Source organism: Leptidea sinapis, chromosome 44 (genome assembly GCF_905404315.1).
Source record: "Leptidea sinapis chromosome 44, ilLepSina1.1, whole genome shotgun sequence".
Taxonomy (NCBI): domain Eukaryota; kingdom Metazoa; phylum Arthropoda; class Insecta; order Lepidoptera; family Pieridae; genus Leptidea; species Leptidea sinapis.
The window spans coordinates 2,094,341-2,119,936 of record NC_066308.1 but is presented as its reverse complement, the minus strand read 5'-3'; the positions used below and the strand labels follow the sequence as shown (position 1 = coordinate 2,119,936).

Below are 25,596 nucleotides of genomic sequence, written 5' to 3'. Positions count from 1 at the left end.
TGATAAAACTATCTTGTATTTTAATTATAAAAATAACTTTATTAATCATAAGGAACTGTTTTTTTATAATCAATCTGAAAATCAAAACATGAGATCTCAAAATTATGTCATTTATAGAGCTTCTGCAACACTCTTATGATGATGTCCTGCACCTGAAAATGTTTAAATAAATTTTAAATGGCTTATTAGTTTTCTATATTATAATTACAATTTTGATAACATCAGTTCCTGAATTATAAGCAGTACTTTGTTAAAACCACGGTTGAAAAACCATCATACTGTCATGTTTGATGACGATCAGATTGAGATTGGGATTACAACATTAAATGTATCCAAAGGTTTTAATTCTCTCAACCTTATGTGACCAGTGGGAGGCTCCTATGCACAGGATGCCGGCTAGATTATGGGTACCACAACGGCGCCTATTTCTGCCGTAGCTAGTGAAATTACTGGGCCAACGAAACTTAACATCTTATGTCTCAAGGTGACGAGTGCAATTGTAGTGCCGTTCATAATTGTTGGGTTTTTTAAGACTCCTGAGCGGCATCTGCATTGTAATGGGCAAGGTGTATCAATTACCATCAGCTGAACATCCTGCTCGTCTCATCCTGTGTTTTCATAATAATAAAAAACTTATTTGAGCTGGTATAGTTTGTGTTTATTTCAGAGTTAAATGAAAAGCTGTCACATTTTATATCTGAAGAAACCAAAACATTCCACAATGACCGAGATGAGAAACTTATAAACCAATTAAAAAATGGAGAGCTTAACTTAGAAGGTACAGTGTTAATCTTTATAGGCACTAAGTTTAAGACACATTGAAGGGTATCTAAGTAATTTCTCTTCTTGCTTAGATATACTAACATTACTCAGAAAAAATAAATTACTGACTGATTTACTTCTCTTCCATAGAAAATCAATACACATTACTCATGTGATCATTCCGCAATTAAGCCACTTAGTAACCAACCGGCCAACTGGTTGAAGTAACAAGAAATGCACAGTTACTCTTACCATCTCCTTCCAGAAATTCAGAACACTCCTGGGGAATCACCCCAAGCTTTTTGGAGCATCCTTTTACTTATTAAAGATTTTTGCCAGTTGTTAACCTTTGCCACCCCTGCAGATTCCAGGATTACGTGAGTGACCGTTTTGTCTTCAGCCAGACTGAGACTCCATTACGCCGATTGTGAAAAGGTGCTTATTTAATGATATGTGACCAGTCATGGTGCCCACTATGATTTGGATATTGTGTCTGTTGTTGCTGATCAGTCGACATCTTATTTTGGGCGATAGTGCAGGTTTCGCTTCTTTAGACTGTCTACAGCTTGATACATTTAGTCATCGGGTATTATGTTTGTGCAGTTTTCAAGGAACTTTCGTCCACATACTACAAAGCTGTGGAATGAGCTTCTTTGTGCGGTGTTTCCAAGACGATACAACATGGGTTTGAAACACCTTTGAAAGAAGCGAGTACACCTTCCTTAAAGGCTGGCAACACTACTGTGATTCCTCAGGTGTTGCAAGAGAATGTGGGCGGTGGTGATCATTTAACACCAGGTGACCCGTTGCTCGTTTGTTCTCCTTTTCCATAAAAAAGTTAATGAGAATTGTTGATGATGAAGTGTATCCATGAACGCATTTGGCTTTAGGGCAGTGGCAAGAGTGGCAATTGTCCAGCCACTTGTCTCGTGGAGATTACCTGACAGTGGCGATAAAGCAGGGACTCGTTGAGATGCTCTCACTCATGTATATATAATATGATCATTCTCAATTTAAGAAAGTTTCAAAATATATTATCAAAACCAGGTTTAATATAAAATTAATTTCAGGTATCATCAAAAACTGGGAGAAAAGCTTCAAAGACAATGTGTTAGAGTATGCTGAACAGAAGGGGTCCTCGGATGAAGAGGTGTTTGCTGCGGCGTATCACAAGCTTGTACATTCACCAGCTCTGGACACAATAATGCAAGTTGAGAGCTCATACGCCAATACTGTTATGAGTATGATTGACAGCAGAGATGATGATACCAAGAAACTCACACAAAGGTATTTCGAAATATTGACTTTTGGCAAAGAATATATAATAGTACATGTACAGAAATCTCACTCTGCAAAATCAATAAAAGAAATAGGGACTCTTGCGGTCATACAATAAGGTGTAATTCAGATCGCACAACACTATTAACATACATTTTAATTAACCTGGAAATTGCCTCTTCTTTGCCTTCGTTGTCTTCTTTGCCCAATACTGTACCTACCTAGTATAAGAAAACCTTTAAAAATTGCTTAGTTTTTTCTATAATATAAATAGGTATGTAATTGAGCCAAATAACACCTAGTTAGCATAGGAAATAAATTGCTACTCACCTTGCTATCATGAATGGTAATTTCATTATAATAATAATATAACTATAAATTAGATTGTTGCAGGGTCTTTAGGACCCTTAATATGCTTTGCTTTTTTTATGTTTCTCCATTTTTAAAAGTTGTTGAGTCCTTACTGGCTGGCCCACGGTGTAGGGACCGCCGCGCGTATTTACGATTTCGATACATACACGGGGAGTGAGACAGGCCTGCTTTTGGTGCATGTTATGAGTAAATAGATTTTGGATTCATCGTCTACTCGTTGCGAAAAAAAACATTATAACAAAAATGTTTCTTTGGTAGTTGAGTATTTTAATCAATATACTAAGATTTATTAGCGCGAAAGCGTTCGCTATTGTCATGGTTGCTACTTATGACCATCAACCCTATGAAATCATTGTATTTCATTGATTTCATGCGTAATATAACAACGAAACTACAAGCGACAAAATGATGATTGCAAGCACAATTGAAAACTAATTTGAAAAGTTGATAGAATTGATGACATCCGTAATCTTTCTGTCATCAGATAGGTTCGGCTGAACAATGATATTGATTAAAACCTTAAAAGCACAGCAAAATGCCTCGCAAGTAAATACTTGCAAAAGTCGGAAACTTTCATAGAAACAAGTCTGTCCTGTGACAATGTAATATTTATTGGTCTATTATAATATGTCAATGCTGAAACATACTATAAATAGCATAACTTAGGTGGGAAAATTTAATCGAACTGAGTTAATGCTACAAATTAAACTAAAGTTATAAAATACCAGTTTGTGGATAACTGGATACGTATGACCTGCGCACACAGCTGTGTGCGCAGGTCATACTATAATGTCAATAATCCTTAGCAGCTGCTAAGGATTATTTAAAACCCTTACCCAATTGGAATCACAGGCTTGTAGGGCTTGTCAATAATTAATGCAGGTATTAGGCTGCTCATTGAACACGTCTTTGATGCCTGGGAAGAGTCATAGTATGCAATTGGCGTTTTTTGTGATTTTTCCAAAGCATTTGATTGCATCCACCATGAAACTTTACTCCGAAAATTAAAGCATTATGGAGTAATATAAAATGAAAAATACATCCCTAAATCTGTTAAAATCACATTTAAGCGAAACAGTTCAGATAGTTGACGTAAACGGCAAATGGTCTTCGTTTAAACCTATAGGAATAGGTGTTCCGCAGGGTTCTATTCACGGTTCTTTCTTGTTTCTTATATATATTAACGATTTAGCTTTGGTGGCAGATGGTAGCCATGATATTGAATTGTTTGCTGATATTACTTCACTTATTTTTAAAGTGAAGCGACGTGCTGATATTGATGACGAGGTAACCAATGCACTCTCAAAGATAGGGCTTGATACGAATATCTGTGAACTGTGTGTGAAATCTGTGAACGGCTGGATCACTTGGCGTTGCGTAGAGACGTCGCTTCATTGTGTGTCTTCTACCGCATTTATCACGGGGAGTGTTCCGAAGAGCTGTTTAACCTGATTCCTGCCGCCGAATTCCACCTTCGCACGACACGCCACAAGTAAGGATATCATCCTCACCATCTGGATGTGTGGCGGTCCTCCACAGTGCGGTTTTCAAGGAGCTTTCTTCCACGTACTACAAAGCTGTGGAATGAGCTTCCTTGTGCGGTGTTTCCGGGACGATATGACATGGGTACCTTCAAAAAAAGCGCGTACACCTTCCTTAAAGGCCGGCAACGCTCCTGTGATTCCTCTGGTGTTGCAAGAGATTGTGGGCGGCGGTGATCACTTAACAACAGGTGACCCGTACGCTCGTTTGTCCTCCTATTCCATAAAAAAAAAGAATAATCTGCACTCAAACAGTAAAAAAGCAAAGTGTTTACTGTTCATTACACCAAACATAACGGACGAAAAAACGTACTTATTAATGACCAAAGGTCTTCGTGGGCATCACGGTAGATAAAAAGCTTCAGTGGGGTTAACATATCGGCTAACTAGTAGATAGACTCAGCTCTGCGGCACACGCCGTTAGAAAGATTAGAGAGTACACGAATGTTGCGAACGCTAAATTAGTGTACTTCAGTTATTTTCACAGTATCATGACGTACGGTATTTGACTGTGGGGTCATGATGCTGACATTGGTATAGTGTTATTGAAGAGAGCTGATCGTGTTATATATCAGCTTGGTTATAGACAGTCACTCAAAGATATATTATGACTGTTCATTGTCAGTACATTTATGAAAATTTAATATACGTTTACAACAAATGTCATCTTTTTGCTCTAAATAGTGATTTTCATTATTATAACACTACAAATATTGCTTGTAACTAATGCAAGTAGGCTTCATAAGACACATAATAGCTTTAAGGGTAAATGTATACACTTTTATAATAAGTCCCAGCCACTGTTTAGGCATTATCTATAAATAAATTTAAATGTTTTTTTTATATCAATAACAATGACAGTACAATATCGTATATTTTATTAAAAGGAGCGCAAGACATGAATGCTGGGAGAGTTTCTTGCGCCGCTTCGTTAAAAATGACATCAAAAAGAATTCTAAAGGAATCTATTTTAAGAAAATAAATGACTTTTATGCCTTTTTATGTGTTAGTAGTCTAGTATCTCGATAATTGCAGAAACATGAAATACATCATCACCTTTTACATAGTCTATACTTGGTGGCACACCACGGCCTGACATAGGCTAAATCGTGGTGGCCCTTCCGCAAAAAACGGAATAAAAAGAATGTAACAAAAGCAGTGCTTGTACACATTTATTCTACGCGTACGTTTGTGCAAACAAGCCTAGTCCCATATTATCTTAATATTTATAAATTACGTGACACGTTGTTTGTCCACGATGGACTCCTAAACTAATGAACAGATTTTAATGGGGATTACTTCATCGAGTGCAGTTTGGTCCAACTTGAGAGATAGGATAGTTTTAATTTCGTTTTGGGACCCATAATTATTTTTTATTTTCAATATTTGTTTTATATGGATATATTTTCTATGAGAGAATTTAGTGACGCACGGTTTGACAGTTCCGCTGTGAAACAATTTCATTATAACAACCGGGAGCATTTTTTACGAAATAATTCTTGATGTTTTGAAATATTATTGGCAAATTCCTATAAAACAGTATTTTTTTTATTATCTACAGAACAACGTCTGTCGAGGCAGCTAGTAATACTATAATTTACAATTTAATATATAGGAAAATCTACTATCTAAAGGTACCCACCTTCAAAAAAAACGTGTACACCATCCATAAAGGCCGGCAACCCTCCTGTGATTCCTCTGGTGTTGCAACAGAATGCTCGTTTTTCCTCCTTTTCCATAAAAAAAATCTTAAACTTCCTTCACTTAAAGGGATAATTTCGCAGACAAACCGAAGAAATGGAGGAGAAAATGCGTCTCCTAAACACGTCTACCACGGAAGACGACATAAATGCTCTAGCGGCGAAACATTTTGAGGAACAGAGTGTGACTTCAGGCCGATGGGAGTCCCAACTCGATGCCCTGCGGCATGCCCAAAGAGCGGAGCATAGAGCCTGGATCATGTCCGCCATTGATGATTACCAGCTTAACGAAAACGCTACACCTAGGTAAGACTTATTAAACAAATCCATACATTTTATTTTTTTGATTACAATAAGGACGAGACGAGCAGGACGTTCAGCTGATGGTAATTGATACGCCCTTCTCATTCTTTTTGATTCTTGAAAAACCTAAACATTCTTTGCTTTTCAATGGCGCTCGTCACCTTGAGACATAAGATGCTATGTCATATTTGCCCAGTAATTTTACTAGTTACGGCGCCGTTCTGACCGAAATACAAAAATGCGTACACATTACTGCTTCACGGCAGAAATAGGCGCCGTTGTGGTACCCATAATCTGGCCGGCATCCTGTACAAAGGAGCCTCCCACTCGTACAGTTTGTTATTTTTAAGTGATATTTAATACTAATACATATACTAAATGTTTATTTATTGTGTCAAAGAAAGTTTAGAGATGTAAAGATTTCACATGTAGGTTATACATATTAAATACTAGCTGACCCAGCAAATTGTATTGCTTGTTGATCGTAGATGGGTGAAAATTTGAAGTTGTATGTATTTTTTAATGCTGTCTCATAATCAAACATATTTAAAAAAAAAAACAAAAAAATTAAAAAAACATTGGCGTGGGTGGTCCACGTCCTTAACATTTAGGGGGATGAAAAATAGATGTTGTCCGATTCTCAGACGTACCAAATATGCACTAAAAATTTCATGAGAATCGGTCAAGCCGTTTCGAAGGAGTTTAACTGCAAGCACCGCGACTTGAGAATTTTTATATTAGATAGAACGGATATATTTCGGCGGTATTCAGATTGCTCTTAGGAACACTCTCCGTGATAAAAGCAGTAGAAGGGGCAATGACCCGACTTACTATATGTTAATGTACAATTAAATTTTGTGACCAAAATTTATGAACGATGCGTGACTCGTACCCGCGACCACTCGGGTTCCGTCCGAGCGCTCTTAACAACTCAGCAAACAGTTCGAATACGCATCGGTCGTAATATTTAGTAAATCTTAATCTTAAGTAAATTCTCAGTTCCGTATCGTTCATTTTTGGTCACAAATTTAATTTTAAAATTTATATTTTATATATATTAAATTTGTAACAAAAATTTACGAACGATGCGTGCGTGAGTCAAACCCGCGACCTCTCGGGTTCAGTTGGAGCGCTCTTCCACTAATCCAACCGTTCGAGTGACGTATGGTTCGTAAATCTTGTTATGTATTATTGAAGTCGATGTATTTCGCAGCAACTCCCCCCTGTGCACGCTGCCCCCGGAACTCCCCCCGGCCGTCCCCGCGCCCCCTCGCCTGGAGGAGAGTTTCACCATCCACCTGGGGTCACAACTCAAACAAACGCACAACATTCGACTGCTTGCGGCAGACATATTGGATTTGTGCTCCGTCAACCGTGGCGACAGGTAACAGATTATTTTATGCTACGCTGAACAATACAAAATTCAAAAATGTTTATTCTCTTTACCAAGTATGTACATAAATATACAAAATACTAACGAACCCGACAGACGTCTAGTACACACTTATTAAATTTGAAAAATCGGTCCAGCCGTTAAGAGTATTTCACTAACATACACATGGGCAGGAGAATTATATATAGACTGAATTGATAATCTAAATCATTCTCAAATTCACTGGAACACACAAAAAAATACATTCAAATCGGTCCATCCGTTTAGGAGGACCTCACTGTCAACACACGTACAGAAGAATTATATAATACAAAATGTGAAATACACACAATATTCATGATTGGAGCCTCCTTTTAACCACTAAAGTGTTAGAAGACTCCGCTCTTCATAAAATTATTTACAGACAATCATAAACATTACTAAGAAGTATGTGTATTAAGAAATAAGTTGTAGGTACGTATGTGTGCTTTGGGTGTGTGTTAGTGATAAGTAAGGTGTGAGAGGTGTGTGTGTGTGTCCTTGTGTATCAAATGAATGAATCTTTTATATGTGTGTGTATAATAAAATGTTTGTGTTAATACTGCAATATTAATAAGTCCATGAGGGGGTGTTGGTTCCAACACTCATGTACGGAAGTGAAAGTTGGGTATGGCAGAAGAAACATGAAAGCAGAATAAATGCAGTTGAGATGAGAGCGTTGAGAAGTATGATAGGAGTTAAACTGAGTGACAGGATAAGAAATAGTGAGATAAGGAAACGTTGTGGTCTGAAAGAAGATGTTGTGACAAAAATTGAGAAAGGCATGCTGAGATGGTTTGGGCATGTCGAGAGAATGAATGAAGAACGATTGACGAAGAAAGTGTATAAGGCCAGTGTGAGTGAAAGTGTTAGAAGGAGAAGACCTAGGCGGACGTTTCAAGATCAAATCAGGGACGTCTTGGAAAAAGGCCAGGTCAAGAGTACCCTAAACCGAAGAGCATGTATGAAAGGAATAATGAAAGTGGACGAAGCGAAACAAGTAAGGATCGTAGCAAGTGGAAAGAAGTGGTCTCTGCCTAACCCTACGGGAAAGAGGCGTGATTATATGTATGTACGTATGTATTAATATGTCTGCGATAAAAATTTCTTCAGTGTAATATAAGTGAATGAATTTATCCAACTTACTAGCTAGTAGGTAGTTAACCTGGTTTAATGATTTGTGGTATTTATAATGTACTGTAAGTTTCGGTATTAAGTTAAGGCGTGAACAAAAGAAAGGATTACAGGAACAAGTGCACTAACCTGTTGTTGCAGATTGTATGCTCGTGCGCAGATGCAGCTTCAATCGTATCTTGTCCAGGAACTGATCTTTCATTACACTTTAGAATACTACCTTTATATGTGTACAGGATACAGTAATAGTTACGTTCCAAGGCTCTTACTGTACAGGTGAAAGGGATCGTCGGGTATTTAGTGTATAGTTTTTATTATTAGTAGAAAGTAGGAAATATTAAAAATTGGCCGTCTTAACATCAATTATTGTTTGTGTCATAGTTTACAGTCCGCTAAATGTTATTTAGAAAGCATTTAAAAGATGTGCAGATGCGGTCAGTTACTTGTTTTTTACGATGTGTGTCGATAGTGTAGATACCGTCGCTGCCGCCACATAGTTCCACTACCAGTCTCTTGGCCTCACTTGTTTTATACAGTTTTAGTTGTTTTAATCGATCACCACGCGGCGTACTTTTTCTTGGCCGATTATAGTGACCTGTCCGCTTTAATGTTAGTCGAATCACTACTACTATAAACTCATAAAATCACTAGTAAATGCGGGATGCAGCGAAATAACCATGCGGTTGTCGATCGTTAATTTGCGGTTCGGCGAGCGAGTGGTCAACGGTGCGGTCAGCGAATGATTGCGTCTTTAACGACTGCCGGGTGGTAACTGGCTTAGTAGCGATCACGCCACCTTTGATCTTTGATATTAATCCATATATATCATATTAATATATATATAATATTGTGTCTTATTATATCTTACTAGCTGACTCGACAGACGTTGTTCTGTACACAATAAATAAAATACTGTTATTTTTTTATGAACTGGCAATAATATTTCATAACATCAAGAATTATTTTATAAAATATGCTCCCTGTTGTTATAATAAAATTGTTTCACGGCAGAGTTAATATATGTCGTAAATAATAAATAATGTTAACATATATCGCTTCGATAAATGTATACGCGCTACCTTCTATCTTCGATATTAATCGATATATATATAGCGCGCTTGCGGGGAATGGAATATACATGGATAGGAATATTAGTTAATTGGTGCGAACACTAGTATTTTTAACATTCATAAAGTTGTTTTGAAGAATGCTCCTTTAATTCAAAAGGTGTTGAATATAAAAGCGTCTGTTGCGCAATACGCAGAACCGTTGTCTCTCACCTCTGATGACCCTAGTTCAGTCCTTGCCCGCCACGTACTAATGTGTTTTCGATTTAATATTAGTGTTAGGGAAGGTTCACAAGCAAGGTGTTCCGATTTTGAAAATTAAAGATTTGGTTGTACTGATTCACTAGTTTAATAACGACAAAGTATAATAAGGTTAATGCATTGACAACATGTGACACTCTCTGATGTCATTAACGGAATGCGCTTAGATCCGCCGCGGGTGGGGGGTGTGAGGCGATGAGACCACAGCCGGTTATTAGCGCGCGAACAATTAGTATGTGCGTTTATAAAGCTGACCTGTATGTATATATATATATAGGGGAGTGTTCCGAAGAGCTGTTTAACCTAATTCCTGCCGCCGAATTCCACAGTGCGGTTTACAAGGAGCTTTCTTCCACGTACTACAAAGCTGTGGAATGAACTTCCTTGTGCGGTGTTTCCGGGACGATACGACATGGGTCCCTTCAAAAAAAGTGCGTACACCTTCCTTAAAGGCCGGCAACGCTCCTGTGATTCCTCTGGTGTTACAAGAGAGTGTGGGCGGCGGTGATCACTTAACAACAGGTGACCCGTACGCTCGTTTGTCCTCCTATTCCATAAAAAAAAATATATATATGCTCGCTTGTCCTTTCCACTTGTCCTGTCCGCACAATTATTATAATTATTGTGATAGATACCTATGTATCGTAAGTAAAGCCGATTATAATAAAGTTTTCAGTTTAAAAGTGATTGTTTATATTTGCAGTGGGACGTGGAGTAGAGTCCAGCCGGCCCTGGCCTTGTACTCGAGCGAGCTGAGCGGCGTGGTGCTGCTCGCCGAGCATGCTCCCGAACGTTCGCCGCTCGCCGAGCGTGCTCGCCGAGCCACAGAACACCACTTCCCCGACGTACACCTGCAGCTGAGAGACATCGCTGACAAAGTTAAAGAGCCGGTACGAAGATACCTACAATTTCAAGGAGCTTTCTTCCTCGTACTACAAAGCTGTGGAATGAGCTTCCTTGTGCGGTGTTTCCGGGACGATACGACATGAATACCTTCAAAAAAAGCGCGTACCTTCCTTAAAGGCCGGCAACGATCTTGTGATTCCTCTGGTGTTGCAAGAGAATGTGGGCGGCGGTGATCACTTAGCACCAGGTGACCCGTACGCTCGGTTGTCCTCCTATTCCATAAAAAAAAATATATTAATCAATCATACATTTTACCAGTGGATGGCTCCATTGCACAGGATGTCGTCTAAATTATGGCCACCACAAAGGGGATAATAAAACAATAGTAGGACATACGAATAATGGTATTTTATGTAGTTTCGATTATACAAATTTAATTTATACCAAAATTTATGAACCATACGGTACTGGAACCCACGCCAGTTCCGTCAGAGCTGCTTACTAACCGAGCCAACCGTCCGAGTGACGTATCGATCGTAAATCATGGTCTGTCTCGTTCAACTCTCAGGTCGTGGCTCAATCTACAGTATCTACTTTACAGTTGATAACCTGCTCAATAACTTAATATTAGGAAACTGACTTGAGATGTCGCTCTTTCAAATCAAAACAGTTTGTTATATGTAATACAAATTTGTATATTTAATCCCAGAAGTTAAGGATACCACTTAAAAATAACAAACTGTTTACCAGTGGGAGAGTCCTTTGCACAGGACGCCGGCTAGATTATGGGTGCCACAACGGCGCCTATTTAGGGTAGCGCGAATCTACGTACCACCAGCTGAACATTCTGCTCGTCTCGTCTCTTATTGTTGTAATATAATTTTAGTAGCTTCGACAGTGACATCCTTTTTATATATAACGAGGACTAACGAATGGCCCCCCGATGTTTAGTAATCACCGCCGCCCACATTCTCTTGTAAAACCAGAGGAATCACTGAAGTGTTGCCGGTGTAAATATTATCACAATCATGGTGCAGCGTACTATTACATATTCTTTGGTGCAGCTTACGTTAATTGTTTTTGCGCACTTGCTACCTCTTTTACTCGTGTTGGGTTGAAAGGGAAGCGCAGGTAAGCGACGCCCAATCCGTTTCAATCATGGATGTATTAAGCCTCATTTCCACTATTGGCGATGATCGCTACTTGTATGATCGTCGGTCATCGGCAAGTTAATCGTTGATCACCGTGTAAGCATCCACACGATCGTCCGTGATCATTTACTGAGCGGCAGTCCTTCAAGATGGACGTGGAGTTTATAGCTGCTGCTAGCAGTAATTTAATTTTAGTATACAATCATTCTGTCAATTTAGTTGAACGAAAAGTTTTGAAAAAAAATGTAAGAAGAGAAGATGGTGGTGTTTGAGCATTCATCTTAATAGAACAAAGTAAATAAACTATATAAGTAAATTTAACTTATGATGTCATACTAATGACAAGCATCGCTCACTGTCCAAGTGTCCTCCAGTGAATGAATGACCGGCGAACTTGTGGGCACGCGCACGCAAATACACGCGAATTAAATTTGATGTGTGGCGGAAAAACCGACGAGTCACCGATCGCCGCGATTATGACCATTATAGACGATGATCGGCGATTAGAAACGAATAAACCCTCCACGCGATTGTGTTCGCGTGTAATCGCCTTTAAAAATTAATAAAAATAAAATAAATAAAAGGTATTTATTTCAGGCATAATAAAACCCATAGTTACAAAAAATTTTGGACACTGGGGTGCCAAGTAAAAAGTAAAATTAGACTAACTAAAACTATATAAATATTGCACAAATTTGTGCAGTCATTTTTTGTTCTTGTCCATGTGAACAGAGATCCAGCGCTTAAACACTGGATTCCTGATGTCGTCAGAGACAGCCATGAGTATTTTGTTGTCGGAACGTTGCAGTCTCCGCCAGAAAGAGGCAACGCGAGACCGGATTATGGCGAAAAAGTCGGGGACCCCAGCGTCTGCGAACATGGCCGACGCGCTGCAGCACCGCGGGAGCCGCATAAGAGCCAGGAACGCATCATTGTACTGGACTCTTATTCTGCTCATAACTTTCTGAGAAAACGTTATCCACAGCTGGCAGGTGTACATGCCTAAACAGTATGCCTTGAATAATGTGGTTTTTACATCCTTGCTGCATTTTGCAAATCGTCGAGCGAGCATGTTGCCTCTGACTGCAAGGGCCCTCCGCTCGCGCTCAATGTCATCATCGTCATAGAACCGTTCCGTCAACAAATATCCTAGGTACCTGAACTGCTTAACTACACCAACCACCGTGCCCTACAAAAACACACTCGGCACTCTCTCCGGAGGCTGTCTTGCCTTAAACACCATCATTTGAGTTTTAGAAACGTTGTATTTCAGTCCGTGCGCATTTCCAAATGCTCACAGACCGAAAACAGCTTCCTCAACCCCTTGATCGAGGGGCTGAGCTTTAGCTAAGGGGCTGGGCCTTTAATCACCGATTGTGAAGAAGCGGCATTATATTGAAGTAAAAGATTGGCAATGCGAAAGAGTCAGCATATAGTATAAGAGTGTGTTAGAGCGAGATAGACTGACGAAACCCTTCCCGTAAACGATTATTCAGTAAATTCCAATCTATAAGGTATTAATTTCACAGCCTAGCGAAACTCTCTTAGAAAAAAGCGATTCACTCGATTGTATAAAACGAGCAGTCATTGATAGATTGACATATGACGGCTATAATATTGTAAAAAAACGGAGGTAGGCGAAATCCACTATGTTTTAAACAACTGTTCGCTTTAAACTAAGCCGGATTATACTTTGTCGTCAATCGCCATAGTGTAATTACTACTATTTCAAACTTCTGTCAAATCATTGCACGTTTCATAGTAAAGTAAATTTCAATTTTTACTTAGGCAGTCCCGCTTCTCATTACGTAGTATTTACATCCTCTTTGGCATTGCGCCAGAAATGCGCATAGGTTTTTCATTTTTGGACTTCTCCATTTATTGCTGGTCTGCATCAATAGTATATTAAATCAATAGTAGTTAAAATATCTTCACGTCACTTAGTGAACAAACTTATGAAGATATTTATAATATGTGTCGTTTATTTTGATCGGTGTCGATACATTTCTAGCAATTGTTACCCAACACTTATAATGCATTCATAGACATTTCACACATAACACAAGCAATCAGATTTTGGTCTCGCATTGCCAGTCTACTAACGTCAGCTTCGGTCAAGGATTGGTCTCCGCTGCGCTTCAACTAGATACCGCAGGCGTAGTCGCAAAGGGCGGCAACTAATACTACGCCGAAGTGGGCGTACTCCAGCCAGCCTCGAACAATCTGTGACGTTGATGTGCCACATGTTCTGTAAGTATTTTACTTACTGATGATATGCGATACCAGTGTCTTTCTTATATCTTGTAGTATTATTTTTTCAAAGGTATTTTACGCAATCCGGTATTTTAGTTTCAACTATTAGCAAAGTTTAACAGAACATGTAACAACTCGAGTACGCCCACTTGGGCGTAGTATTAGTTGCCGCCATTTGCGACTACGCCTGCGGTATCTAGTTGGAGCGCAGCGGAGACCAATCCTTGATCTAAGAACGTCAGTAAGATAATATATATAATATATGTTTTTAAGGCGGAGGCGCGGAACAAGGCACGCGGTAGTTCTCGCTCCCGAGCGCTTCAGCCTGGCGACGTGTTCATCAGCCGCCACTCCAACCTGATGGACGCCCACGTGGTCTACCATCTACTGGTCGATGATGACAATATAAACTCGGGTAAACAGGCTCAAAGTAATGAAAGAAAATTATTTATTTGTGTAACAGAGTTCTTAAAAAATTTGTAGTTGTTCAGCTTAATGGTGCGTACAGATTTATCATTGAGAGCAAAATTCAAAGAAAAAAATATCTTGACTGTTGCGTCTCAATATATTGTTGATAATGTAATGTATGTTCATAGGCACATAAGTGAATTTGCTAGAAACTGTCATAACAATATTAATGTTAACACTAGGAACAAACTTTTTTTGTGGGGCGATGTATATCCTTTTACAACAAGATCCCAGATAATGTTATTAATTCAAGACAATTGTTAAAAAACGTTTGTGTGGTAAAGGTTACTATAACATAGACTTTCTTAATGATACCCCAAATTGGGAATGGAGCGACCGCTATCAGGCTATTAAATAATAAGTTTAATTGTAATATTGTACCATTATAAAAATGTACAGTAAACTTTGTAAACATTTTTTTTTATGAAAAAAAAGCCCGCTGAGTTTGTTGCGCCCATTCTTCTCAGGTCTGAGGCATTAGTGAATGGGTGGTAGTTTTTGACTTTCAATAAGTGATGTCACATCCTATTTTGAATAAAAATAATTGAATTTGAGAAACGTAACATAAAAAATGTATGCTGAAAGAATTCATCATACACACGCTGCAATGTATCATGAAATGAATTATAAATTATTATTATTATTAAAATCCAGGTATATGTTAACAGGTGATATAACATCTCGCCACCCGGCTATACTCGGCCTGCGGAACATTCTCAAGTCCGCGAGTTGTAACGACGTGACCTCGCTCGCCATACCGCTGCTTCTTCGACACGATTTCACAGAGGTACGATAACACTGCCAGACACACCGTACCCGGATGTCTTTTTATTTATTTATTTAAAAAAATCCGCCAACAAATTATACACTAATACAAACAAATACAATACAAAAATTTGTTTGTAAGATGCTGCATCCAATATATTATGAATGGTGTTTAAATAATGTCAAATATATCTCTCGCCTCCTCACATCTCACGTGCGACTCAAGCACATCTCACCTATAACTTTGAATGTATGTACAACAAACCTGTCCTGATTGACACCGACTGAAAAATTAACAATAATCGTAATTAGAATTAGATTAATTAATTAGATTGTAAATAAATACGCAATTGGGTAATTAATTAAGGTAAAAGCAAAGCCCCAAGGATCTTCGTGAAGCAAACATGTGACGGAAACACTTTGGTTATAGAAGGAATGATAATTGGAAAATCTTGCCGTTTCACTTTGGATACGGGAGCCTCGACTTGCTTGAGAGACACGACCTTAAATCCTAGATCGCAGACTTTAGTCCCGGTAGTCCTGGCAAGGGATGACAGAGGAAGACCCTGTAAATGCGCTATGATTGAAAGAGAAACATCGGACACGACATGGATCCCAGCCAGGACTGTTGTGGGAAACTCCCAAATTCAAAGACAAGCAAATCGTTAGGAAGGTAACAGTGATCGGAGCTTGTGGGGAGATGGGTTGGTTAAAAAAGTGTGAAGAAGGGAGGAAGACCGTAGCTGCAAGCCAGGATGTGAACATACAGAAACTTCTGGATGGCTGTAAAGACAATTTTACCAAGGTACAGTTAATAAAAGCGAGATTTCCTGCTACGCTACGCCGGGATGTTCTCGAAGAACGACGGAATTCATCGGAAGAACTGGTTTGGTGAAAACACATGATCGACACAGGAGACACCGTTCCGATACGGCAGAGACCAAGACGCATACAGTTTGCACGCGAGCAAGAAGTAGAAGACATGATTCGGGATATGAAAGAAAATAGGGTGATAGAACCATCGTCGAGACCATGGTGTTCTCTAGTGGTTCTGGTGAAGAAGAAGGATGGATCAACTAGATTTTTTGTGGACTATCGGCGTTCGAACGATGTAACTAAGAAGGACAGTTATCCACTGCCAAGAATCGATGACACCTTAGATTCACTTTGTGACATGACGTGGTTCTCTACTCTGGATTTAAAAAGTGGCTACTGGCAAGTCGAACTGGACCCTAAAGACAAGGAGAAGACGGCTTTTTCAACCGGAAAAGGGTTATGGCAGTTCAAAACAATGCTCTTCGGATTATGCAACGCCCCAGCTACTTTCGAAAGGTTGATGGAGCATTTGCTGGCAGGTATGTTGGGAGAAACCTGCCTTGTCTAGTTGGATGACATAATCATTATGGGACGAAGTTTTGAAGATCATCTTAAGAAGCTAGAAAAGGTCTTCACAAAACTGAGAACTTGAAGTTGAGTCCAAAGAAATGTTCGTTCTTTCAACGACAGGTGAATTACTTGGGGCACGTTATCTCGGAGCAAGGCGTTGCGACGGATCCTGCGAAGACTTATCTTAGCGTCGGCCAGTCCTTGACAGCATAAGTGCTGTCAAGGACTATAAGCACTTATGCTGTCAAGGACTGGCCGACGCCGACGGAAAAGACACATGTGAGAGCATTACTAGGACTATGCTCTTATTATCGACGCTTTGTGAAAGGGTTTTCCGATGTTGCTAAGCCGTTACATCGACTGACGGAGGAGAAAAAGAGCCTTTTCCTGGGATGAGGAATGTGAACAATCTTTCTTAGAGTTGAAGAATCGACTATGTGAATCACCTATCCTCGGATATTATTTTATGTATAACGTTGCTGTGCCCTTGCAGGGCGTCACATATTGTCTACCCATTAATGTACCAACCATCCTACTGTAAAATGTGACTTGCAATAAGATATTTTGATTTGATTTGATTTGATATCCTGACACGGAGGGAAGATTCATAGTGGATGCTGATGCTAGCAACACTGCAATTGGTGGAGTGCTATCTCAGAAGAGGGGAGATCAAGAAGTTGTAATTGCAAACTTTAGCAAATCCCTATCGAAGCCGGAGATAAACTACTGTGTAGGCCAGTAACTCGTAGGGAGTTACTGGCCGTGGTTAAGACATTATAACATTTCAAAAAGTACTTGTTTGTTTCGCAAATTCCTAGTAAGGACTGATCATGCCGCCTTGAAGTGGTTACTAGAATTCAAGAATCCGGAACGACAAGTGGCCAGATGGATTGAGCAACTTCAAGAGTATGACTTTAAAATCGAGCATCGAGGAGAAAAAAGTCATGGAAACGCAGATACTTTATATAGAAGACCTTGTCCGACGGAATGCAAACACGGCATTCGTGAGGAGGAGAAAGAAAATTTTATCATCCGGTCGATCGACGAGAATTGGAGCAACGATGCAATGAGGAGAGCTCAGGAAAATGATAAAGATCTTCAACCACTTTTACATTGGCTAGCAAGTGGTTCACTTAAACCAAAATAGTCTGAAGTGGCTAGACACAGTACGGCTACCAAGAGTCTCAGGGCACAGTGGAACAGTTTGGTGATGCATGACGGAAGGAAAGGATTGCCATCTGCAACTGGTCGTTCCCAGGTAGAAGGTGAACGAGATCCTGAGAGCTTATCGCGATGGTTCTTTAGGTAGACATTTGGGAATAAGAAGAACTCTCACAAAAATTAAAGAACGATTTTACTGTTTGCATTGCCGTGATGATGTGGAAGACTGGTGCCGTAAATGCAAGAGTTGTGCAGCTGTCAAAGGACCTCAGACCCAGAGCAAAGGCGCTAGCTAGCAAGAGAGTAGCTCTGGATATAGCCTGACCGTTTCCAGTCACCAAAGCTGGAAACCGTTACAAAATGGTGGTGATGGATTATTTCACGAAGTGGCCGGAAGCATTTGCTCTACCGAATTGAGAAGCGGTCACCGTTGCGACGAAGCTGGTGAATGAAGTTTTCTGCAGATTCGGTGTGCCTATGGAGATGCACAGTGATCAAGGGCGGAACTTCGAGTTACAAGTATTTCAAGAAGTTTGCAAGATCTTGGAAATCCATAAGACCATAACTACGCGATATCATCCTCATCATTGTGAAAATAGAACAGATCCGGGGGTATATAAGCCGTTCTAAGCGTGGTCTACGGCAGTTTTAGTTCCGACTCGAAAATGTAAAGGAAGAAGAAAAGAAGAAGTAGTGAAAAGTGGAAAGTGATCCAGATGAAGAAGAAGATAGAAGAAGGTACCGCCGCCCACAAGAGGAACAGCGGCAGACCGGCGAAGTGCATGTTCAGAAAAAGTGAACCCAAATAAAGACTCGTTCTTATAAGCGGAGTATTATTTCCAATCCCTGACCAACTCCCGTGTCAGTAACATAAGTTATATCTATACGTAAAGGTAAATTAACCATACGTCGTAATTTTATGTTCATATTCATTTTTAGTTGTATTTTTTGCACAACACATAAAAGTAATTGAATTTAAATCGGAAAACTACGATTACCGATGATAGCAAGTCCTTTCGCTGGACATATTTTTATGGCGGCTATGATTTCTCAGTCCAAAATGGCACAATAAGGCATATTTGTATTTTTTTTTAAAGATAATTATGCTTCATTTGACATCAAATGACTGGTCTCACTTGAGCCTCGAGTAGGTACATTTGTACACAATAGTGGCGACAGAGTAACGCCCACAAGCCACTTCCACTAGTTTTTTCTGTTCCGTGGTTGGCAGTTAGTTGGAAGAGCACTCGGACGGAACGTGAAGGTCGCGGGTTCGAATCCCGCACAGCATCATTAAATTTTATTTGCATACTACTTATATTATAAATTTAATGTACAATGTTCAAATGCCATTTTTCCAGGAGATGACAATGTCGTGGTGCCTGCGGCGCGCCGAGCTGGTGCTCAAGTGTGTGAAGGGGTTCATGTTGGAGACCAGCGCGGCGGGCGGCACCGACCTGCGCACTCTCACCGTGCTGCTGCCGGCTGCCGCGCCGCAGCTGTTCCAGGCCAGCGGCCAGCTCCTCACCTCCATCTTCCGGCTGGCCTCGCCCGTGCGCCACCACTGATAGCACCGACCTGCACTCTCACCGTGCTGCTGCCGGCTGCCGCGCCGCAGCTGTTCCAGGCCAGCGGCCAGCTCCTCACCTCCATCTTCCGGCTGGCCTCGCCCGTGCGCCACCACTGATAGCACCGACCTGCACTCTCACCGTGCTGCTGCCGGCTGCCGCGCCGCAGCTGTTCCAGGCCAGCGGCCAGCTCCTCACCTCCATCTTCCGGCTGGCCTCGCCCGTGCGCCACCACTGATAGCACCGACCTGCACTCTCACCGTGCTGCTGCCGGCTGCCGCGCCGCAGCTGTTCCAGGCCAGCGGCCAGCTCCTCACCTCCATCTTCCGGCTGGCCTCGCCCGTGCGCCACCACTGATAGCACCGACCTGCACTCTCACCGTGCTGCTGCCGGCTGCCGCGCCGCAGCTGTTCCAGGCCAGCGGCCAGCTCCTCACCTCCATCTTCCGGCTGGCCTCGCCCGTGCGCCACCACTGATAGCACCGACCTGCACTCTCACCGTGCTGCTGCCGGCTGCCGCGCCGCAGCTGTTCCAGGCCAGCGGCCAGCTCCTCACCTCCATCTTCCGGCTGGCCTCGCCCGTGCGCCACCACTGATAGCACCGACCTGCACTCTCACCGTGCTGCTGCCGGCTGCCGCGCCGCAGCTGTTCCAGGCCAGCGGCCAGCTCCTCACCTCCATCTTCCGGCTGGCCTCGCCCGTGCGCCACCACTGATAGCACCGACCTGCACTCTCACCGTGCTGCTGCCGGCTGCCGCGCCGCAGCTGTTCCAGGCCAGCGGCCAGCTCCTCACCTCCATCTTCCGGCTGGCCTCGCCCGTGCGCCACCACTGATAGCACCGACCTGCACTCTCACCGTGCTGCTGCCGGCTGCCGCGCCGCAGCTGTTCCAGGCCAGCGGCCAGCTCCTCACCTCCATCTTCCGGCTGGCCTCGCCCGTGCGCCACCACTGATAGCACCGCGCACAGAACATGGCCAGCTGACAGCAGAGCAGAGTTGGTAGAAACCATCAGGGTAAAACACATTGGGATAAAATGAATGGATTTATTTGTAAAAACTGATTCCTAAAGAAGTCTGTATGATGTCTATTAAAGTAATACGAAGAGAAACCAGGGGTGTAGAAGTGTGCAAGGCACAATAGGCGACGGACAAATGGCCGTTGGGCAGAAATCTTCGAATGGCGACCACAAGTGATGGTAGTGACCAAAGATCTGTTTGGGATCGCCGGAATGAGTTGGATGAGGGCAGCGCAGGACCGATCGACATGGCGATCTTTGGGGGGAGACCTTTGTCCATCAGTGGACGTCTTCCGGCTGAAATGAGGAGGAAAAACCGGAATAAGCCCAGTATTCTTTGGGAACCCTATATCGAATGCTTTGATGACCCCGTTCAGTTGGAGTTGGAAGTAATATAGCTAAACTTTCACATAAAATTGAGGGTTAAAGTACCTTAATACAGAAAATTGGAGCCCAATATCTTAACCTAAAAAAGCAGCTGAAGTAGAAGTCATAGTGCAAATACACAATTGTTAAAGGAGTTGGGAACTCCAGGAGCATTATTGTTGGGGTTTTGGTTTGCTGGAAAAAGACAATGAAGAATGGGCCGTCTAACTGCCTAAGTAATTTGATCAATTATAAAATTGAGCAACCTCACTTTAAGATCTAATTTCACGTTGGTGACTTAAAGTTCCTTCAAGACCGCACTCTGGACAACGCCACCCACTCAAGTTGGTGAAGGTGGTGTGATGATGCTGAGCATTTGGCATGCAAGGGAAGGGGTGGAGTCCTCCTACGTTGTACTTTGCTGTCTTCATCTTCTTTGTGTACATCTTTGATCAGATATATACTAGATTCAGCTTTACAGCATACATATGGCATGAGTTCATTCTTATCTATTTATATCTCTGCCACTGCGCAGTAGAATTGTGTCCGTGTATATGCAGAGTTCGCTCATGTTCGACCATCCATAAATTACGTCACAGGGAGGGGGGTCTCCATAGAGTGACAAGGATTCTCTCATTAACACCCGTACCATTAGCGCCTCAGGAATATTTTTTATAATTTTAATGTTCACTATAATTATTATCCTGAGACCCGTATGTTTAATTGTTTGTCTCCATAAAAATAAGAGAACAGATTTAAGAAAAATTTAATTTAACTAGTCATACTATTAAATTATTTAAATTGATGAATATACCAGAAATTTATTCTACTTTCGTTACTGTGTCACTATACTTCCTAAATGCGGTCGCAATGCAAAAATATTTTTTATTTATTAAAAGGGTCATTTGCTATTGACATTTGCGACTGATCTTTATATTTCGACACGTAATTACTTATAAATTCACAATATATTTTCACGTAGATAAGAATATTATTGAATGATCTGTATTATATAAGAATTATTGTACATAACTTTTGTTAATTACTATATAAATTAAAAAACATATAAATTACTTACAAGATTTATTTATTCAAATTATTAATTCCAATCATTAAATATTATTAAAATCATTAAATTCGAATTCTAACAATTGAATTACACAATTCGTTATAAATATAAACATTTGTTTAAAATTATTCATTTACATAATCTTGGTCCTCTTTACTAATATAACCAGTAATATTGAGCCGGTGCTAATGGTCTACAAAGTGTCAACAAGAAATAATAAGATTAATAAGTGTTTTTGGTCAGTAAAATTTACAAGTCAACTATATTAGTCTTGATTAATGTTCTATCGCAATATAGTTTTTTGATGTGTCATACGTTCAGTCCCTATTCTTTGTAGTAAGGGCTAGATTTCACCGGGACACCATCATGGTGACGCATCCAACATGGTGTCCTTAAGCTACCAAGCTAGACACCAGTCATGACGCGTCCGAGCTGGTCGCGATACCAATTTGGTAGCGCAACCAAACAGACACCAGAAGGCTTATCATAATTAGCGATTCAATTCCGTAGCAGTTTAGGTACTACCTAAACTGAACTGCTAAGATTCTTACCATGAAGTGGCTATAACTGAATGGCGTTTGAATCGCTTATGGAAGAATAATTGAAAGAAATTTGTCTGTGGTCCGCGGTTTTAGAAAGAGATGACGCTATACAGTCGTTGCATAAGTCTGTCACTCTTACTCGAACCATATGTGTTGCGTTTCGAAACCTAAAATGGTTGGTTTAAGAAGATTTTTTTACGTAGAAATTAATACATTCAGTTCATTACCATGGCCCGCAGGTGAGTCTCTATAGAGCTTACTGATAGGTAGATGGATACATATAGTTGGTAGCGGCGACTGGTTGCGCTACCGTGGTGTCCCAGTGAAATCTAGCCCTAAAAGTCCATCAAATCGACTGGCAATTCTTAACTATGTCCAGTAAATTAACAGAGGATTGATTACATGAATGTGCGGACCAAAAACACGAATGTATTGCCAAATCGTTTGTTGCCATTGAAAGGTCAACAAAGCTATATAAAATTAAATTAGATACATATTGTAGAAAACCAATCCCAGTTTCTACACAATGGCTAAAAACTATTTTTTTAACAGCAAATTTGAAGAAATTATGAATTATGCAGACAAAATCTATACTGAAGAGCAACAGTGCACGTAAGTAAATGTAACTTGCAACGTGATATGTTGGTATTTATAAGGTCACCGCAGCAATACATTAAAAAGAACGAAATAGTTCAAATATTAACAATTATTGTTCGTTACAATATTTGTAAATGTGTTTGGCCAAATCAATAATTGTCATAGTTAAACAATGTTTGTTTATATTACATTAAAATGTATTAATTGATTCAATACCATATTACTAAAAATGTAAGTTTGTTAAAACCAAATAGCATCACTTCTTCAGTTGATAACAAGACACGAAAGGAGAACCACCAAATTGGTACTGGCTTGTACATTTATCAATATTACATAGATTATTGTAGGATTTATTACGAGCAAAATGAGATAAAATCAGGAGTCTACGGGGGAGTCTACTCCTAAGGGGAGAAAGTTAAAAATATTTTATAAGTTATTAAATAGTTTGAGAGAGAACTGAGTTACTATTAATCGATAAATAGATTTAATCATTACAAAAATAAATAAATACATAAATATATTTAATATAATGTATCCATATGAACGATATTCTAGTATTTTTTTTATTTATAAAGGTTTTTTTATGGTTATCAATTCTACTCTGGGGGGTAGACTGTTCCAACATGTTTATTCAAAGAATATTGTGGTTTCATCGCTTTTAGATATGTGGTCTTAACCTTACAAAATCAATCAAACCAATTAATTACAAAATACAGCTTATATTGTAAAAGTTTTACAAGTGTGAATAAAGCGGCTTTCATGAAATATAAAAACCAGGATATCTCATGAACCCCGCTAGCTAGCAAAGTCAAATAAAAACTAGTTAGTATACTAAAAAAAAGGTAAGGTTTGTACCTATGCCCCGTACAAATTGGTTAAGTTCTCCTTTAGTTCAAGAGTAAAATAGAAACCATATTTTCTTTGATATGCTAGGTATGATAATATTAATTCGATACATGCTAAATAATATAAAAAATACCAAAACTAAAACTAAAGCAAGCCTATGTCTAAAATAATTCACATACGATAAAGAATAGGATCCAAAATGGCGACCGGTCGCGGCTTGTCTCTCAAGTCGTAATCGCAGTGGTTAGACAATGAGAAATCGACAATCGTATACATTTTATACGTTCACAGTCCAACTGATGAATAATCCTGGGGAGGTCTTATTTTAACACAGTTATTTATGCAAGTCTCAACAAATGGACAATAGATATCAGTGTAAAATAGGTAGGTATATTAAAGTTGTAACTAAAATTTATGAACGATTCGAGACTCGAACCCGCGACCTCTCGGGTTGACACGAAATAATTTAAAATATTTTTATTATGAAATTAATAGTGTAACATTCAACATCACCGACTTTTTTGTGTTAATTTGAAAATTCCAAGCTAATAAGTAGTTTAAGTAAGCACCGAGCGAAAATTTGTTTTAAAACTGTCTGTAGACTATTTACATTTTGGATCCACTCTTCATTAAAACTATCAATATAATAAACTTATCAAAATCTAAGCGCTCGACACAGCTAATTAATGAAAATACTATAATATATATAGTTAATAATTAATTGTTAGTATAAAAACGAAATAGCCAGTAAATTCAACCACATTTGACACAATATATCACAATAGGCCTTAAACACAGAAAATACTATAAAACCCGTTCGATAAATATTGTATATTGGTGGTTGAAAAAGTATCTGATCTGAAATCTATTAAATATCATTTTGGGCAATATTTACCATATAAATTCGTGTTTTACATAATTTTTTGATACACATGGTCTTCTAGAGGGAAATTATTGCTAATCTATATTTTAAATACTTCTCAATATTTGATAAACTGTAAGATAACTTAATAACCGTTATCTTATAGGTGACTCTCTCTATATTGTAAAACCGTTACTTATCATTACAAGGCACCCAAAGTTAATAAACACTAAGTCACGTTTTGTAAATGACTTTATCTACAACCATCCTTTATATCATCTATTAAAGGTTCTAAAACAGATAGCTTATTGCCAACATTTAAACACCCAATGTCCTAATAACCATTACATCATCCAAACGAGTGTTGTAATGAAATTCAGTACAACATTACAACACTCATTTGGATGATGTTATGGTTACTGGGACTGGCTTTTTTAATGTTAGCAGTAAGCTAATTGTTTCAGAATCTTTTATAGAGGATTAATATTATGGATGTAGATAAAGTCTTGTATGCAACTGTTGATAATTAGGTATTAAAACACCATGTGAAACTATTACCACCCACATTCGAGTTTTAATACCCCTTATTACACAACAGTTGCATAAATAACTATTATTCGACTACTGAATATAATCAACAAGGCACCCATTTAAAGATAGATCACCGTTATTATTAACAGATGACCAACAAAGCACCCAAATACTTCAAAATTAAGTCACTATTGTACATAATTGAGAAAAACAAAGATTAAGCATTAATTAATCGAGACATGATACTATAGATAGAAGGCCTCTCAAAGGCACACACAAACACTTATCTAAAAACCTCACTAGCACAATAAACTAACGTTAATATTGTCCTTATGTTGCAC

The 25,596-nt window shown here is 39.6% G+C and overlaps 2 protein-coding genes across 4 annotated transcripts in view; one reads left to right on the top strand and one right to left on the bottom strand.

Moving 5' to 3' along the window:
• Nucleotides 1-21,881, top strand: part of LOC126977172 (protein C12orf4 homolog) — a 26,619-nt gene extending 4,738 nt beyond the window's left edge. Inside the window, exons 2-9 of the mRNA XM_050825875.1 lie at nt 668-778; nt 1,833-2,049; nt 5,738-5,959; nt 7,170-7,340; nt 10,533-10,719; nt 14,353-14,494; nt 15,216-15,334; nt 19,221-21,881. Of these exons, the coding sequence (XP_050681832.1) occupies nt 668-778; nt 1,833-2,049; nt 5,738-5,959; nt 7,170-7,340; nt 10,533-10,719; nt 14,353-14,494; nt 15,216-15,334; nt 19,221-19,427 (1,376 nt within the window). The 3' untranslated portion in view covers nt 19,428-21,881. The remainder of the gene's footprint in view (nt 1-667; nt 779-1,832; nt 2,050-5,737; nt 5,960-7,169; nt 7,341-10,532; nt 10,720-14,352; nt 14,495-15,215; nt 15,335-19,220) is intronic.
• LOC126977164 (uncharacterized) overlaps nt 21,875-25,596 on the bottom strand; it is a 28,716-nt gene continuing 24,994 nt past the window's right edge. For all 3 annotated transcript variants that reach the window (XM_050825855.1, XM_050825856.1, XM_050825857.1), the window contains one exon: nt 21,875-25,596. The gene's annotated coding sequence lies outside the window, so the exon portion shown is untranslated.